The following is a 17,533-nucleotide window of genomic DNA, read 5'->3' on the forward strand; positions in this document are numbered from 1 at the left end:
TTAACACAGACTTGTTTTGCTCTGCAAAGTGCCTTCTGAGGAGTATGTGGTACCAGCTGGAGCACTGTCACGTTCACGCTCCCGAGTGGCGGCAGCTCTGCAGGTCTGTACGTGAGATGGTACGATGCCTTCAGTAAACTTACTGACTTGCAGCAGGTTTTAAAGTCAGCCTAAAGCTGATCATTTCCAAAGCAAGAGTTGGAACCAGGTTTTATCATTCAGAGATGGGTGTTTCACAGTAATGGTTGTTAAAGAAGAAGTTGATGTGAGCAGCTTGGTTATTTCCTTTAATTTAAACTCTAAAACTTTACATGAGTAGGTACACAAGTTTGCAGTACTATTCCTGAGTTGTACAAAATCAAACTGGTTTGTGTTTGTGTGTGTGTGTAGCCATCACTTTGGCATCTTAAAGCCAAAAAGGCTGGCTTGCTTCTTTGAGTTTCTAACCTGCCTTCCAGCCATGCCTTGCCTTCTGATTCTTTTCTGCTCTTAGGATAAAATCCTAATTGACTGCAAGGAAAGGAGCTTGGTCAATAGCTTCAATCACCTGAAGAACCAGATCAGCCTCCTGGTGCTTCTGTTTCCTAGTTCCATCCTGAGTTTTTGGTGTTCACCAACAGCTGCTGGATCCTGCATGGTCTCAGGTAGCCAAGGTTTTCACTCTTCTTCCTCTGTCTAAGAACTGATCAAAAAGACTTAGATATTAATGTGCATTAGTATCTGCAGCTCTAAAACCTCGGACTACTAATTTTTTTTGGTTTTGTTTTTCTTTCACTGTCCTACATGAATTCTTAACTGGGAATCACCCAAATGTCATGCTCTTAAGTACTGTCTTCCTGCTCCCTGCCCCTGGAGATGGAGCCTAACATTTAAGACAAATGTTAACTTAGGGCCAAATCTTGAGTACTTGGTAGAAATCAAAGGAAATAGATACGTCTTGAATTTTTTTTACTGAATGTTTTATTAATCAAGTTACACTAAATATGGGAGTACTGTTAAATGTCTGTTCTCTGACTTTTCTCTCTCAAGTGGAGGATGTGGCTGTAAACTGGAGGCCATATCTGTCCTACATTTGTAGCTCAGGTGAGCAGTTTGCAGGGATTAATCACAAATCATATGAAAATCACACCTAAGGATCTGAATTCTTCCCAGCACAGAAGAGTGCTTCACCAGCATTTGAACACTTACAATTGGAAGCAGCAGGCTTCACATATTCCACTGTAGGTTCTGCTGAAATCCTAGCGAAATATGGTCAGTGTTTCAAGGACAAGGTAGGGTAATCAAGTCTAAACCAAATATTCAAACACGGTTTAGAAAAGCAAACTCTCCTGTTCAGAAGCTGGCAGTGCTTCCATGGGAACAAGGAAGCTTTTGTTCCTACTTGTCAATGCTACCACGTTTTGTAGCAGAGAATAGGCGGTGTCTGTTTACCCAGATTAGAACATCATTTGTCAGTCTAATCAACAGCATCCTGCTTTTAAACTATTTCCCTGTCAACTGGCTTGAGCTTTATGTGCTTTATCTTTGTCAGCTTGCAAAGCTGCATTTCATAAACCTTGTTCAGACTGATTCAAGTAAATATTTCCAAAAGGCATTGGCTATGTTTCATTTTAGCTAAGCCTTGTGATTTCTAAATGCAGAAGTTGTCCTATCAAACATAGAAGTTGTCTTCACAAACTTAGATCTGAATGTCCACAAATTCACACTGTTTCCAGTGGAAGAGGTCTCATGCATCAGCTGTATCTTCTTTCTTTAAAGCCACACAAAAGTACATTTGGGTCTCATTTTAGTAACTGTAAAACTACTAATACTTTCTTCAGGAGAGTAAGTTAGATTCACAGACCCGTTATTATTTCATACAAACCTATTGTAGTTGCAGAAAATTCCCAGTCCATGCATTGGCCAGCACTTCCTGTTCAAGGAACTTTTAGCAATACCAACTGAGAACCAGTACCTTACAGATGTGTAGTGGCTCTCTGGTTGAATCTAGTCTTTGTCACACTGATCAGTTCTGCAGCAAAGAGTTTCAATATTGCTGCATGTTTGTGGTTTTTTCGTGAATCAGAGTTGTAGATTTTATGGGTATAAAAAAAGCAGGGCTTTTAAAAATATCCATATGTACTGGTGGCAACTTGCCACCCTGAATGCTTGGTCTCTGTGAGCCTCAGAGAAGTGTAGGGCCCATGAGTTACTCTTACATGTGGCATCTAGGAATTTTATTCCTGACATCACTGTAAAATGAGGGAACTATTACAGATGTTTGAAAGCACGCTCAGAAAAAGGACATATTTGCTGCTGTGTCCTATTAGCCGAACATATTTGTGGGCTATATGTCCGGGCCCAGGAGAGACTGAGAAAGCTATTGTGGCATATAAATGAACCAAAAATGTTAGTTGGTCCTCTGGCTTTTGCAGTTAGGCAAAGTTAATTACATATATTCAGCTTGACCACCTTGTCCTTTGACTTTTTAATATATAATTGCATCCTCTAAGATGAGCATAAGGTAAGAAAATGCTGTTATGAAGAATGGGAATGTCCCATGCTAATAATGAGTCAGTAGTAGAGAGACTCTAACATGACTGAAGAGAGGACAATCCCTTTTGATTTTACACTTTCATAATGTGCTACTACCTGGATCACTGACCTGCACAATGTTTCAGCAGGAGCACCTCATCAAGGTTTCACGCGTTCGCTGTGTTCGGCTGCAGTGCTTTGTACTTCCTGCTGCCAGTCAACATGTTCTGTATTTAATATCTGCCAGACTTTTCCCTCTGACTGTCTTCAGGAGCTCTGGATTCTTCAAGAGGGTTAAGTCTGAGGATGAGGCTCACTTTTCCTAGGATATTTGGTGGTATGCAGGAGTGTAGAGCCTTGAGTCTACAATCTGACCTTGTAGCTGACTCTGAGTGGGAATCCTGGGTGGACCGGATGACTTCTGTGATCTCTTCCTACCTGAATTATCATATAATCCTAAAAATGTCAGCTTTGCAGGGAGATGTTTTGCACCTGCATGTTTTACCTTCAGCTCCTCTGTGTCCTGTTGGTCCCTGCTGCTCCCTTCTGCAGCCCAGAGAGCCCTTGCCTGGCCATCAGCAGGGCTGGGTGGTGCCCATCTCGCCCTTCATGCCTCTTCATGTTCTCCCTTTCCTTCCAGAGGAACGGTGGTATTGTGAAAGTTCTGTGCATCATTCTGAGTAGTACTACACAAAATATCTCTTTTCTGTCCCATTTTATAGAAGATAGTTTAATCTTTTGCCTCAGTGCTGTTTCTGTCATGTGGGAAGGGAACTGTTCTGCTAGATTGTGTGACTAACTACAGGATGAGCTTGCCCTCCTTCCAGTGTTGTATCCTGGTTAATGCATACTGGAGTTTATGGCAGTGAGGGTCCCCTTCTCGCTCTGTTGCTGTGCAGTCATCATTCCTATTGCTTGCTGAACAATGAGATCATGCTTCCTTGGTGTGCACAGCTAAAAGGTTAACCCTGGTGTTGCCACAGTTCCCTTTTACATTACAGAAGCCCCTAAGGTCTGATAGCTGCTAGGGATGTAGCTGCTGTTAAAAATGCCATAAAAAACAATCATAGGCAATGTGAGAACAGATCAAAAATGTGTTTTTTTCCTGCTTGGAAGTAATAAAATGGGGCCTGTGCTGCTTGAGAGTATTGTCCAAATGCTTCTTGAACTCTGGTAGGCTTGGTGCTGTGACCACTTCCCTGAGGAACCTATTCCAATGCTGAACCACCCTCTGGGTAGAGAACGTAAACCTCCCCTGACACAGCTTCAGGCCATTCCCTCAGGACCTGTCACTGGTCACAACAGAGAAGAGATCAGTGCCTGCCCTTCCACTTCCCTCGTGAGGAAGCTGAGAGACCAAGGAGTTGCAGGCCAAGATGTGTGTGACTAGAATGTCATTAGGTGTGAAAAGTCAACATACACCTGAGAGTAAGAATAATCCTGATATGACTGTTGGAATGAGTTTTATATTTCAAATAACTTCTGGATCTGATATTAATTCTGCTCTCTCCCATTGTAGCTGTGTGTAGCTGATGAACAGGCACTGCTGGATTGGGCTCCCATTACATAACAGGATGCTATGGAAAACAGTCTAAGATACATAGAAGTAAAAATATTTCCCTGTGCAAAGTAAACCAATTAAAAACAAACAAGAAAAAGAGTTCAGTGAAATGATGTTCCCAGAATGAAGTCTTGTTCTCAGGGCTGTAACATGAGAAGGCTTTACAGAAAACAGGTGTGTTGGAGCACTGCTAGTTTGAGCTAACTGGAGTGGTAGGTTCAGCCTGTGTCCCAGGGTGTATCCAGAAGGAGTCGTGCTGTAGAGGCACAATCCAAAAGCGGAAACTGAAATCTTTATTCCTGTCTCAGACCTCCTGCACCTCTTGCACACCAGCTCATGAGCTCTGGAGCCCTTTGCTTTTTATTTGTTTATTTATTGTTAGATTTTTTCTTGATTTGCTAGATTCAGCAGTATTGCAATGGTTATAGATAAAGGGGGGGTTCTGCAGGGGTGATTATGGGCTATGTTGTTCTTTGGCTTTAATAGTATGGTATAGTGCATACAGGCCCTTTTTATAGTTGTTTTCCTGCCTTTGTGTAAATATCTTAGGCCTGCAATACTCAGAATCTGGTTTGCAGCACATCCTGTTTACACAATGTCCAGGTTAAACCAGTTGTAAGACAACTTATGAATTTATCAAAAAGACCAAGGAGCATGAAGTCTCTACAGTGGCCAGTAGAACATGTAATTTGTGAGATGAATGAAGAGCAGCTACTGCTGCTGAGCTGGGCTTTGGAAGTTGTTACTGCAATATGACTTGTAAAAAGCTCTTGATGTCTTGGTGTTTGTTTTATAGAGGCATTTTGTTGTTTTCTTCGTGGTGGCACTGCAGGATAACACCGTGGTCCTTGGGGCCTTGTACTGCAGCTGCATCATTTAAGCATTTCTTACTGACACAACAAGTGCTGTAACGCTTGACTTGAGGACCAGACTTAAGAGAACTTTTGTTGGCTGATTTTCTCTTCTTAAAAGGGAAATTTTCAACCAGCTTATGAACTGTAAAAAAATCCAACACAACAGTGAGAGTGTCAAAAATCTCAAAAAAGCCTGACATATGACTGCTAAATTCTCAACGACTCTGCTCAAAGGATGGTTTTCACTCACACAAGTTCACCTGTATGCTCTAGAATATCCAGTGAGTACTGTGACTTTTGGTTGACTGTATTTACAGTTCATCCGTAACAAGAATTAAAAATTTCAACTTGAAACACAATTATTCCCTTCAGGCAGAGCTCAGTGGTGCCTCCAGCACCACCCTCATCACTATACTTTCTTCTTATTACGGAGACTTGTGTATTTTGGCAGCCTGTGTCTTAAGTAACTTATGATCTGCACAACTATGTGGTGTGCAGTCTGATGCCATTGCAATGAAAATACTGATTTTCAAACCCAGATTTTATATGTGAATCTCATTATGCATTAATTAATTGGAAAATGCAGCCTCTCTGGTCAGCGGAAATATATCTTACCTATTAATTTGCAATGTAGTTAAGACTTGTAGAAGCTATCCTTTGAGAAAACATGATGCACTAGGGAGTTGCCCTGAATGAAGTAAGAAGTAGCTGAAATTGCCAATTATGTCATTAATGTAATTCGGGAGAATTACTAGCTATTTGCCTTGCATGGAAAAATCTGTCCCCAGCTCTCTACCCTGCTCTCCACACCCGGGCCTGTGTGTTCAGCCAGGCCAAGACACCCCTGGGCCAGCAGGCAGCAACCAGGCCACAAAATCCCTGAAATCCTGCTCAGAATTGATGCTTTGCAGGTGCTGAGCATTTCTCTCCCCTGCAGCCCCTCTTCCCCATCCCTGCTATGGGAGGGGACATACTCAGACACATCCTGGGGACTTTTTGTGAATTGCTTATCATTTATTTACTGCTCTGGCAGGTTTTTTTAAGTGCTCTGAAAGCTTTAAGCTGCTGAGAGAAGAGCACCAGCTAAAAAACTCCCAGCAGCATCTGGGATTAGCTGAGTTATTTTAAAGCTAATCCAAAACTCTTTTGGGGGGCTTACTCACGTGTTGAGCCTTGTGCTTGCCAGATTTAGTCTTGTCAAAGCACTTATTAACCACTATTTTTACAGTAAGAAATGGTTTTCTTTGTGTCCCAGGGTCAACCACGCCAGAACCATGCCTTTTGCCAAACCAATAAAATGCAAAAGTCTCCCTTCTCCCTCTCTGTCCATATGTAGGAAGGTTACAACTGCTAAAAGCAGGGACTGTGTGACAATGTACTCTCCTCTTTTCGTCTTAGAAATTGCTCTAAAATAGGTCTTATATACATTAGAAAGCCAAAACATAAAGCCCATGAATTACCTTTTAGAGCCTTACCCATTTGTCTTAATTTCTACATATTCCTGGTTAAAAATAAAAGTCACACTTAAGTAGAATTTGGCTCAAAATTCTGGTTTTATTTATCCCTGAGGCTTAGATCTGATTCTGTCCCTACAAAAAGATATAATAATACTTCTGGAAGTAAAGACCTTTTATTTAGGGCAGTATGAAGTAAAAAATTTAATAACTAAATATAATTTATAATTTATATTTCTTTGTCAAGCTATCATGTATGGTAGCTGAGATGTCTGCTTACATTTGCCTGTGGGATTTCAAAACCTTATTCTGCTACAGATCAGCTTCAGCAGCACCTGGAAAAGCTCTGTAACTAGGAAGGTAAAATGCCACAAAATCACAGAATATGCTGAGTTGGAAGGGACCACAAGGATCATCAAGTCCAACTCCTGGCCCTGCACAGGACCATCCCCAAGAGTCACACTGTGTGCCTGAGATCATCATCCAAATGCTTCTTGAATTCTGTCAGGCTTGGTGGTGTGATCACTTTCCTGTGCAGTCTATTTCAGTGCCCAACCACCCTCTGGGTGAAGGACCTTTTTTTAATATCCAACCTAAACCTCCCCTGACACAACTTCATGCTGTTTCTTCAAGCCCTGTCACTGGTCATGAGAGCAAAGAGATCAGTGCCTGCCCCTCCACTTCCTCTCCAGAGGGTGCTGTAACTGCAATGAGGTCTCCCTTCAGACTCCTCCAGGGTGAACAGTCCAAGTGACCTCAGCCACTCCTCATATGGCTTCCCCTCAAGGCCCTTCACCATCCTTGGGGCCCTCCTCTGGATGCTCTCTAGTAGCTTAATGTAATTTTAATATTTTGGTGCCCAAAACTGCATGAAGTACTCAGGATGAGGCTTGAGCAGAGCAAAGTGGGACAATTCCCTCCCTCGACCGGCTGGTGATGCTTTGCCTGATGCCCCCAGGGCACAGTTGGCCCTCCTGGCTGCCAGGGCATTGGTGGCTCATTCAACCCCCAGGTCCCTTTCCATGGCACCGCTTTCCAGCAGGTGAGTCAGCCCAAGGAGAGTGAAATCCTTATAAATAATTATTGATAAGTAGCAGCAGGAGGAATAACAGTAGGTAACAGGGATATCAAAGATCTCAGTTCTGGACCTACAGCATCTCTTACCAAGAGAACTTAGAAAAGTTGCTCTAACTTGCAGGTAGAACTGAGGTGTCCCGGCACACACACCTGCCCATGAAGATTTTGGCCCTTTCACTGAGGGATGGAGGAAAAGGAGTTATTTGGTTTGCTTTTTTTAAAAAAATAAAAAAATAAAAAAATTCATCAAGTTACCTGTGAGAATTTGCTTTAAACTGTACTTTGCAGGATTTGAGAAGGGTGTGCTGTATGTACTGATGGTACCAAAAAAGTTAAGAAAGAAACCATGCAAGAAAAGTGCAGGAATGCTGCAATAAATCTATATCGTCCATAAATTTTTTCTTTCAAAATGTAGGTATTGCTATCAGTCATGCTATCAGTAGCATTTTTCTTTCTCCAAAGAATATGTTTGACAGCCACTTCCAAATGAGGAAACATGGTAATCAGTTTTCCAAGGATGCTCAAAACTGCAGTGCAGGAAACGTTGCATTCCTTCAGTCAGTTTAGGAAATCTGTAGCTGTAGAAGAAATAAAGGAGTGCAGACCACAGGATTGTCAATGCAGAGGCAGTGTTATTAAAACAGTCTGAATGAGCCCTAGGGACAGACAATGACTGAACTGGGTTAAGGCAAAAGAGGAATTCATTTAGATAGTTGCTAGCAAGAGACTGGTACAGTTTCTCAAAGTGAAAAGCTGCTGCTGTTCTATGATGAGCAGATAAGGTACTATTTTCCTGTTAATTTTCTGGGACTTTTTCTGAACTCTTAGAATCAAGGATGTCAAAAAAAAAAAAATCATCTTACAGTTATCAGTTCTATAGAAAAGTCTATGTTATTCACTTGTTTTAGCTTTTACAGTTTATACCATTTGGCGTGGTCTAGCAGAAGATGTAAGGATTTAATGATTAAACTATTCTGGCTTTTCAAATTTGCCTCTGACATAAATAAAGGATTTGCTTGCCAGTGGAAACTGTAATGCCCTCAGCAATGATGCGGTATGATTTTACACTGCTCGGGAATAAAGCAATAGACGTTTGGCAAGCAGGGCCCTCTCCTGGTTTATTGCCTCCATGACACCCTTGAGGAGGCAGAGCTGCGTGAGGGACACAGGAGCCAATGCTGCCAGTCACTGCTGATGCTGCGTTAGAGAAGAGTGGTCCTTTCAGCACGGACTTATGTGCTTTTTCATGGTTTGCTAAATATCAGAGCATATATTCAGAGTTTGCAGTTTGGGGATACACAGAAAGATCTGAACAGAAAAGGATGCTAATTTCAAGATAATCTGATTTGAACAGCATACAACTTTTAAGTAGCTTTATAGCCTTCACTTTTTCCTCTTTCCTACAGAGGATTTAGTCAACTCTGCATGAAAGTGGAACATAAAGGAGTGGTCTTCTCTATAGCACAGGTTTACCTGCATTAAGAAGATTCCTCGTAAGCATGTTAAAGAGTAACTGCTTTTTTTAAAAAACCTTGTTAAGTAGCAAAAGATGTTTTGTACAAAGATGCTATTTGTACTTACTAAAGCTTGTCAGCTTTACCAGAAAGGTTTTCAGTAAACATTATCAAAGATATTGCAAGCCCATAATTTACATCTTTGTATTTATTTCCAAACTCATTATCCCCAGTATTTCTTAGACAGATGTATGTCCTTGTCTGGAGATCTGCAGCTGAACACAACAGCTAATCCCATCCCCAGAACAACTGCCCAGGCACAGAAGATTAGAACAGATTTGAAAGAACCTGCAGATTCCTAGACTTCCTTGCAATTCCAGTGGGCTTTTTTATTGTGGTTTCCAGGTTCAGCTAAACGTAAAATATTCCTGGTAGGTATAAAATGAAGTGGATCATCATAGTACACGTAGTACAAAGTGATATCTTTCAATTTTACTGTTCCATGTCTCACAGAAATTAATTGTGCCCTCTGGTGTTTTCTGAGTGAGCATTATAATAGCTCTAAGTATAATAAGAACAGGATGTTTTCTGGGGTGCTGTCAGTTTTTTCTTTTCGAATTTAAAACTCACTTAACAAGGCCAGAGTTTTGGAAAAAAAAATTTTAAACTCCACTTCAAGCACAGCTTTCTATAGAATTTCTATAGAATATTTTTTGCATCCTATCTGCTGCAAACAAGTTCATTTTGCAAGGCACATGCTTGTCATTTGGTTGCATGGAGGGAAAAATTGTGCAAGGAATCATTTAAACATACTGCCTGTATAGATTCTAGTCTTTTGTTTGTGAAGAAACAAAAACAATAACAATGCTTGACTTTTTATCAGGTATTGCTTTCCATTTTAATCACGTTCATCATTTTCAGTTTTAGCAAGGTGCTCACATAGGATTATGGCTAAAAGTAGAAAGTATATAAGTCTATACATAAGTCTATACATCTTTCAGTGTTTTTCCATTTTTAAATTTAATATCATATATTAGATTTAAATAACTCTTCTTTTTTTTTTTTTTAACTCAGAAATCCTGAGAAACTGAAGTGTTCTGACAAGTGTAAAGGACATGAAGAATCCTGGTTTTAATGTAAATCTAAAGGCGAGTCTAACCTTTATAATTGAAAAGATTATATTGATGTTAATGCAAATGTGCTATAATAATGGAACACCCCCCCCCAGACCTCTAATTACCTATAGCTGTGTTATTTGCATTCCAAGAAGAGCTCTGATTAATGGAAATAATTATTTATGTCTCTAAACGCTGTGTATTTCAGGAACCACTTACTCTTGTTTAAAACTAGAGCATATTTTATGTTTCCATGAGACTAAGAGACCTCTGTCAATAAAAGCTAAGTGTAAACACTTTTGATATTTTAATCCTGAAAATAGAATCTCATTATTGCCACATGTACTAGCACAAGTTAATGTAAATTTGGAGGGAAAAGGTGTGTGTATGTGTGATCGTAAGTTATTGCTATGGTGTTGCAGATAACATACATCATATAGGAATCTGGTTAATGTGCAGACCATACTCTGAGAAGCAATAAAGTGTGGTAGTAATATATTCATGTTAACAAATTATTTTGGATTTTTCTCAGTCAGTTCTTCTTCAGTACACATGAACTTCCAGCTTTAAAGGCTTCCAACAGCAGTCATTTCTAGAAGATATAAGAAATTGTCTTATTTTCCTGAGAAGTTTTGAAAATCATGCTCTGCAGTTTTTCTGTTCTGAAAGTTAAAATAGAGTACTGAATGCAATTTATTGGGGATGAGTTGCATGGCTTCTGTAAAGGAAGTTATGCATCACTAGTAAGCAATCACTCTGAAGGCCCTCCTTCTCTCACTAAAGTGAATCTAAGGCAGTCACTATAGTCTGATTGGATTTCCAGAACTTAAGGTCCCTCCCCAAAGAAAAGTTATACTGATTTGAGAGGGACAGTTTTCTAAGTGGTGAAAAGAATAAAGCAAAGGAAAGAGGATAAATGCTCAGTGGAGAGGAGTCACTGAAGGATGGATGCTGTGGTCTGTCCTACTCAATATAGTTTTAAGTGATCTAGAGAAGGAAGTAAAAAGGGAGGTGACAAAGTTGGTGACAATACTGTATTCCTCTGAAATAGTAAAGAAAATGAGTGACTGCAAGAAATTGAAGAAGGATCTTGTGATGTTGACTACATAGCCTGTGAGTTGAAAAGGAAAACTGAGTTTTAATAAATGTAAAATGAAACACAAAGAGGGAAATGAACATGAATTCACAAATAATATGAATTCACAAATAATATAATATCACAGTTTGTTCTGTAGATGAAGTGTTGGAAATATAATCTATGAAAATATCATCTCCAGCATCAGTAATGGTCAAAAAAATCAAATACGATGTTAGAAACTGAAAGATAAGAAATAGAGAACAAATTAGAAACCCCCACTTGTATAAATCCATGACTGCCACCTGCACTTCTGATCTCACCATCTCAAAAAGCTTCAGACAAACATTCCAAGGTTGACCAAAGGTATAAAAGATAACATGTATGTATAGTCTGGGAGACGTTAAATAGATTAAATCATTTTAACCTGGAAAAGAGGTGATTGAAGGAGGACCCAAAGGAAGCAACTTACTTATTCATCAGTCAGCGCAGGTTTCTCGACATTCTTTTTCTGTTTCAAATCTATTGTTGGTACCATTACAACCTCCATACCAGAACTGGCCACAAGAATTGCCATTCCTGTCATAGTACCATTTCACCACATAGTTCCGACAATCCCCTGGTTTCATAGGTTCCAAGCACCTTGGATCTGAAAGTAAATCAGTAAAAGTTAGCTTAGATTCTGGGGATAAGTTATGTTGTCTTAGAAGTGCCTCCTTCAGTAAGTGCCTCCTTTTTCTTTCTTGTAATGCCTGACCAAATGCCATTTCTATTAATGAGTTACCTGAACAGGACTAAAAAAATACAGGATCACTTTGAAGTAGGACTGCCTAAATCCTACTTTAAATCCTGATTTAAGGATTTAAAGCTGCTGTTTAAATACCTAAGCATGCAACTGATATGCAATGGTATCACCTGGCTCTGAAAATCTGGCTTTGACTGTGTGTGATGTCTGAAGACAGAGCACTCAGAACAACAAAAAATGATAAAATCCAAACTATACTGGAGGACAGAGTGGGGTTTGCTCATTGTGGGTTTTTTTGGTGCAGACTTGCTACCTAGTATTTGAGGACAGTATTTATTAATTACCTTTCTGGATTGTTGCTACCTGTGTTTGCAACACAGTTGGCTGGAGATCTTCAGTAGCAGTTCCTGGGAAGGAAGGATTCACAACTGGACTCAGAGGTCTGGTTTCAGATATGTCATAAACTGTGGGAAGTATTGATTCTTTGTGAGCAGAGCTGGTCACGGTGTGGTCCTGAGCAGATCGCAGTGGCTCAGTATATCTGGACTGTGGTGGACTATTCTGCAAAAGGAGTCAAAATCTTAAAATTTTGTCTGGGCTCAGATGCTATAAGAAAAAAAAAAATTGACAGATTTTTTTAAGGAAACCTTTGTTAAATAATGTGTGAAAAAATAAGAATAACAGCAGGTCAGTTTGGTCCTCCTTCTAGTGACTACTTAGTATGGAATCATAATTTTCTGACATTGAGAGTGTAATGAAAAAGCAAAGTAAGGCAATCAGTTTAGTCACTAAGATGAATTCATTCAATTTAACCAACATTTCAGTCACCACTTGGTCTGTAATATAAATAAAACAAAAAGTTGAAGGAATTTTGGGCTAAGTCAGTGTTGCTTAAAATCTAGTACTCTCACTGGGAATGATTTGAAATCTTCAATCTGTCAAGACATGGAAAATGGCTGGCAGGAGAAACAGGATACTTGTTATTGATAGAAAAACACATGTACATTACACTCTTCCAAAGATCTTTTCAGATGTGAAATCCCTTGATTACAGCAAAAATTTCCAAAACTCCTGTTACGAGGACCACATCCTATTATTAATATTGTCTCACAAAAAATTTGTTCTTCTCCTTATCAAACCAAGTGAAAAATTATTTATTTTCCTATTTCTAGCTAACAGCCAGTTGCTAATCATTACAATTTTAGAGTTTATCTTGATAGAAGTGTTAAGCAGCCAACCCTGCACTTCAAATTGCAACCCTTATATAAAAATTTGCCTATCTAGTGTTTAATATATTCAAGAAGATTTGTAATCTTAGTGCAGCATAGTACAAATAACTGCCTTAATCAGACATGTTGATTACCTACTGAGAACAGAAAGGAATTTGGTACTCTTCAATATCTTTCCATTTACAGGCCACAACTGACACAGTCAGTTTAAGAAAACTCTTCAGAGTCACTGGAACTCTGAAAATTGAAGTCTATGTGCAATTTAAAGGAGCACACAGTTTCCTTTAAATATTGCATTTCTTCTCCAAGTCTATGAAAAGATTGTGTTTATTTCTGATAGTAGTTCAACAGTTTTGAAGATTTAACTATAACCAGGGCCAGTCACATCCAAGTGTGTGAGAATCTAATCCTGTCTGTGATCCTTATCACGTGCTTTGTAAAGTCAGCATCTTTAAATCTAGGTTTACATTTATTTCTCTTCATGATACAGAATGTCAAAACTGACCCTCAGTATCACACAGATCTGTCTGGAGGTTTTATAAGCCCCAAACCAAACTCAATCACACCTACCAAGGGAGCTCTTGTTCTTAGAAATTAACCCAGATTTTGAAAGTGAATAATATAATTAGTCATGGTATTATATAAACAATAATAGAAAGAATTAATAGTGGCTAATCCCTTGACACCTCCAGAGTAAGTCAGTAATATTTAATTATCTCTAGTCCGTATTCAATTCAATTAATATTTAAATACCCGTATCATGGTCCGCTATATCCATTACATGCAGCTACAGAAGTTTATACATCAAATATTTCGAGTTTATTCAACAGGTTATAGGGGCAAGCAAAGCTCAGTTTTTATCATTGACTATTTTTAGGCAAAGCAATAAAAACACTCTAGAAAGTTAGTGCTGGTCTACTGCAAAGATGACAAATGTCCTATTCTGGTACTACGATAGTTTCTGAAAAATACTGAAGACCCTTAGAGGCAACTAAGGAACACACCTGCAGAAAATATTTATCTATTGCATTAAAGCTCCACCTGTTCTGCCTGTCTGTGCAGCAGCATTGTGTTGGAGGGCAGAACCTCAGTGCAGGTCAGGAGAAATATAAAGCTGGAGAATGAAGAGTAACATGAATAAGGAGTCCTGGAAGCACAGCCCAACATGGAAAGTGAAACAACACCAAAGGTTTATTAACTTGGAAATACAACTGGAAACAACCTGGAGCATATGTGACCACGACAAGAAGTATTGTACTAACAAGCAGCTTGCACATAAATAAATGTCTTATACACTGTGTACCTGCCTCAATAGAAATATAAGATTTTTCACTCACTTCTGAGATGAATAAGAACTACAAAAAATGTGAGGACTGTTGGCATTTATTGCAACTAAGAAGCAATATTACCCTCTTTCTTTCATCAATATCTGTTCTTAAATAAGTTTACTCTAACTTTGAAAGTCTTTTTTAAACATTTTGGTCTAGATAACTGACATGTTATTATTTACCTATTAGAAGACTGGTGAGTAGTGAAAAAAAGATGGTAAAATATTTGAATTCAAATAAATGCACATATTTTAAAAACATTTGATAGCTGTTACTTCTTTACTCACTGGGTAACCAGTTCCTTCTGTAGGAAGCATATCGGTCTCTGAAGTGGTCATTTTAGATAAGTGGCTATTAGTACCTTCACTGGCAATTTGAGATTCCAGACTTGGAGATGGAGATGAAATATTAAATTTTCTGTAGTCTGCAGACTCATTCTCACAGATTTTTGTGATCAGTTTATTTTCAAGTGCTGGAAAGATTAATGAAATGATGATGTTTTTTAAGGGTAATCAAAAGAATTCACAGTGATTCAGCACAAGCTTTTATTGCAGTATTAATCCTAAATCTTTAATGATAGTAACTTGTAGTTTTTTGTAGTTATGTCAAAATGCAAATGAGAAGTAAGAAAGTAACACACTCTGAATTATTTGATTTTAAGGCCATGTTTTCCTTTTAAGAAGAAACAGATGAAAATATCAAGTTCCTTTAGGAAGCAGAATTCATAACAGTGAGGAAAAAAAAACCAAAGCAAAAAAAAAATTAGAGTAAAGAAAAGAAAAGAGTTTGCATGTAAGAAGGAAAAAAAAAAATTGCGCAACACTTTCTACTTATTTGCACAAAAACCCCCTGTGACTAAGAATATTTTTATGTTGAATGCTGGAATCTGAGTCAGAGCCTCAAGTCTGATCCCAGCTGGGACCAGAATCTTAGCATGGGCTCTCTTCTTAATGCCTTAAATCCAGACTTAACACAGTCTCAACATAGCAAAATAAGTTTTTTCTCAGGAAAATGTACTTTGTAGGGCTGGTCTATGGTTAGTCTGGATCAATGTATGGTGCTTTTTTCAAGGGTCATTATAGATTTTCTCTGGATTTTCTCCTGATTCCACCTGGGGCCACAGGATTTTTTTCAAGCCACATACATTGAAGCACAAAACTTACTATCAGATCCCATTCCCTTGTGTGTGGCTCCACCACTTTTCCTCTAGAATCAGGATGAAAGCGTAGGTTTCTCTATGAATTTCAGAAAAAAAACTGAAGGAATGCTTGTAAGAGATACTGGAGGGATTTCAAGACTGATGACAGCCATAAGAAATAGAGAAAGAAAGAATCAGAAATGTTATATCAAAGTGGAAGAAAATCTGCACCTTTCTAGGATGAAACCATGGCCAAACACAAAAGGACTGTGAAGGAAGGCTGATGCAAGCTCTCACAAAAGAGGAGTGCCCCAGAGAAGGCCTGGGCTCAGAAAACTGATATTCATTGTGGTTTATTGCTTCTGCAAGTGGTAAAAATTTGGAAAGGTTTCATTTGACCAAAGAGGACATGAAATAGAGGAGTGAGCTTTATTCAAAAGAGGCCAAACTGTCTTATATGCTTATTTCAAGTTTCCTCTTACTAAAATAATTCCTTTTTCCTGAAAGCATTATGAAGTCATCTATCTGGTAAACATGTTCTTCATCAGGGTCTGTTGCAATGAGCTGCATTTCTTTCAGAAAGTCATCAAAATGAGGGTCAGTCCTTTGAACAATCCCAATGACAAATACCTCAATATTCATAGTGTGGGCCTCTCTTACTACGTTATCCAGTTGTACTTTATCCCGGGTGTCTGCTTGTCCGTCTGTTATTACAACAGCCACTTTCCTCACTGCTGGGCGCGCTGCCTGAAACAACTGAATGGCTTCTTGGATCGCAGAAGCTGTGTATGTACCTTCTTCTAAGTAGGGCATTTTGTCAACAGCTGATTTCAGGTATTCTTTGGTTGTGTATTGCTTCAGAGAAGACACCAAGTCCACTTTATGGCTGAAGTTGATAATTCCAATGTGGGTTGTAGCATGGTTGGCCGATACCTTGTCAATGAATGTTTTCATAAAGGTTTTGATAATTTTGAAGTTATCTGGTCCAACACTTTCTGAACTGTCAGTGACAAATACTAGTTCCAATGGTGTTACTTTACATTTGATACCACAACCTAGAAAGCAATCATTTCAGACATTTTATGAGAAACCACCTTCATAAAAACAAACTGAAGTCTTATATCAGATTAACAGTCAGTTAAAGCTCAGTTAATGAATTAATCTCTAGTTACTAATACTGATCAACAGAAACAGAGCTGGACCAAATTACTTTAGGTATAGGTCTGGCAACATAGTGAGCATCATTTTTATATCAAGGGTGTCCTTATACACAAACATGCAGAGAAAAATCCATCCAGTCAAGATAAAATTCACTGTGTTTTAATTTTACCAGAACAATTTTTTTCCATACTGGAATGCTTACCACATATTTCATTGATAAGTCTGATAACTTCTTCTCTCTGAAAAAGAGCATTCATTTGTTGTGTGTTCTAGTTTTATGAATGCTGAAATATTTATTTATTTATTTATTTATTTACAAAAATGCAGGCAATGCAATGTCCCATAAACAATCTTGTGTAAGACCACATAACCTTTAAATATTTTCCCAAAATAAACTCATATTGCTTCAACTTAATTAATTGTTAAATTAATTAATTTACATACTTACTGTAAGACCAGGTTCACCTTTTCTTCCCCGAGATCCCTGAAAATGTGTACAGTCAGATAAATTAACAAAAGCCAAATTTGTCTAACTTCTATTGTGTAAAATTAAGTAATATGAAAATGTGTTTTACCTTTGGTGGAGGTCCTGGGTCTCCAATTTCTCCTTTGGCTCTTTTGCTCCCTGGATCACCTTTATCTCCATAGTCTCCCTAATTTAAACCAACTGTGTTAAACTCATAAACTCAGTCATAGCTACAGTTTTGTTGATTGTCAGAGCTGTAGGTAAGGATCAATGAGCTTTTAAGATGAATTTACTGATTTGTGTGTGTATGTGCCTGGTTTATCTTTTATGTATTATGAAGAGACTATCTGAAAGCAGGCTCT

At 38.6% G+C, this 17,533-nt stretch overlaps 1 protein-coding gene across 1 annotated transcript in view; it reads right to left on the reverse strand.

The window, feature by feature from the left end:
* Positions 1–11,583: 11,583 nt before the first annotated feature.
* The window catches only part of COL28A1 (collagen type XXVIII alpha 1 chain), a 46,098-nt gene continuing 40,148 nt past the window's right edge, over positions 11,584–17,533 (reverse strand). The window contains 7 exon segments of the mRNA XM_027911096.1: positions 11,584–11,753; positions 12,194–12,410; positions 14,694–14,881; positions 16,048–16,599; positions 16,908–16,944; positions 17,154–17,189; positions 17,281–17,358. Of these exon segments, the coding sequence (XP_027766897.1) occupies positions 11,584–11,753; positions 12,194–12,410; positions 14,694–14,881; positions 16,048–16,599; positions 16,908–16,944; positions 17,154–17,189; positions 17,281–17,358 (1,278 nt within the window).

This window comes from Empidonax traillii, unplaced genomic scaffold, assembly GCF_003031625.1.
Source record: "Empidonax traillii isolate 1590-97213 ecotype Southwest subspecies unplaced genomic scaffold, ASM303162v1 scaffold30:size3273891, whole genome shotgun sequence".
NCBI lineage: Eukaryota > Metazoa > Chordata > Aves > Passeriformes > Tyrannidae > Empidonax > Empidonax traillii.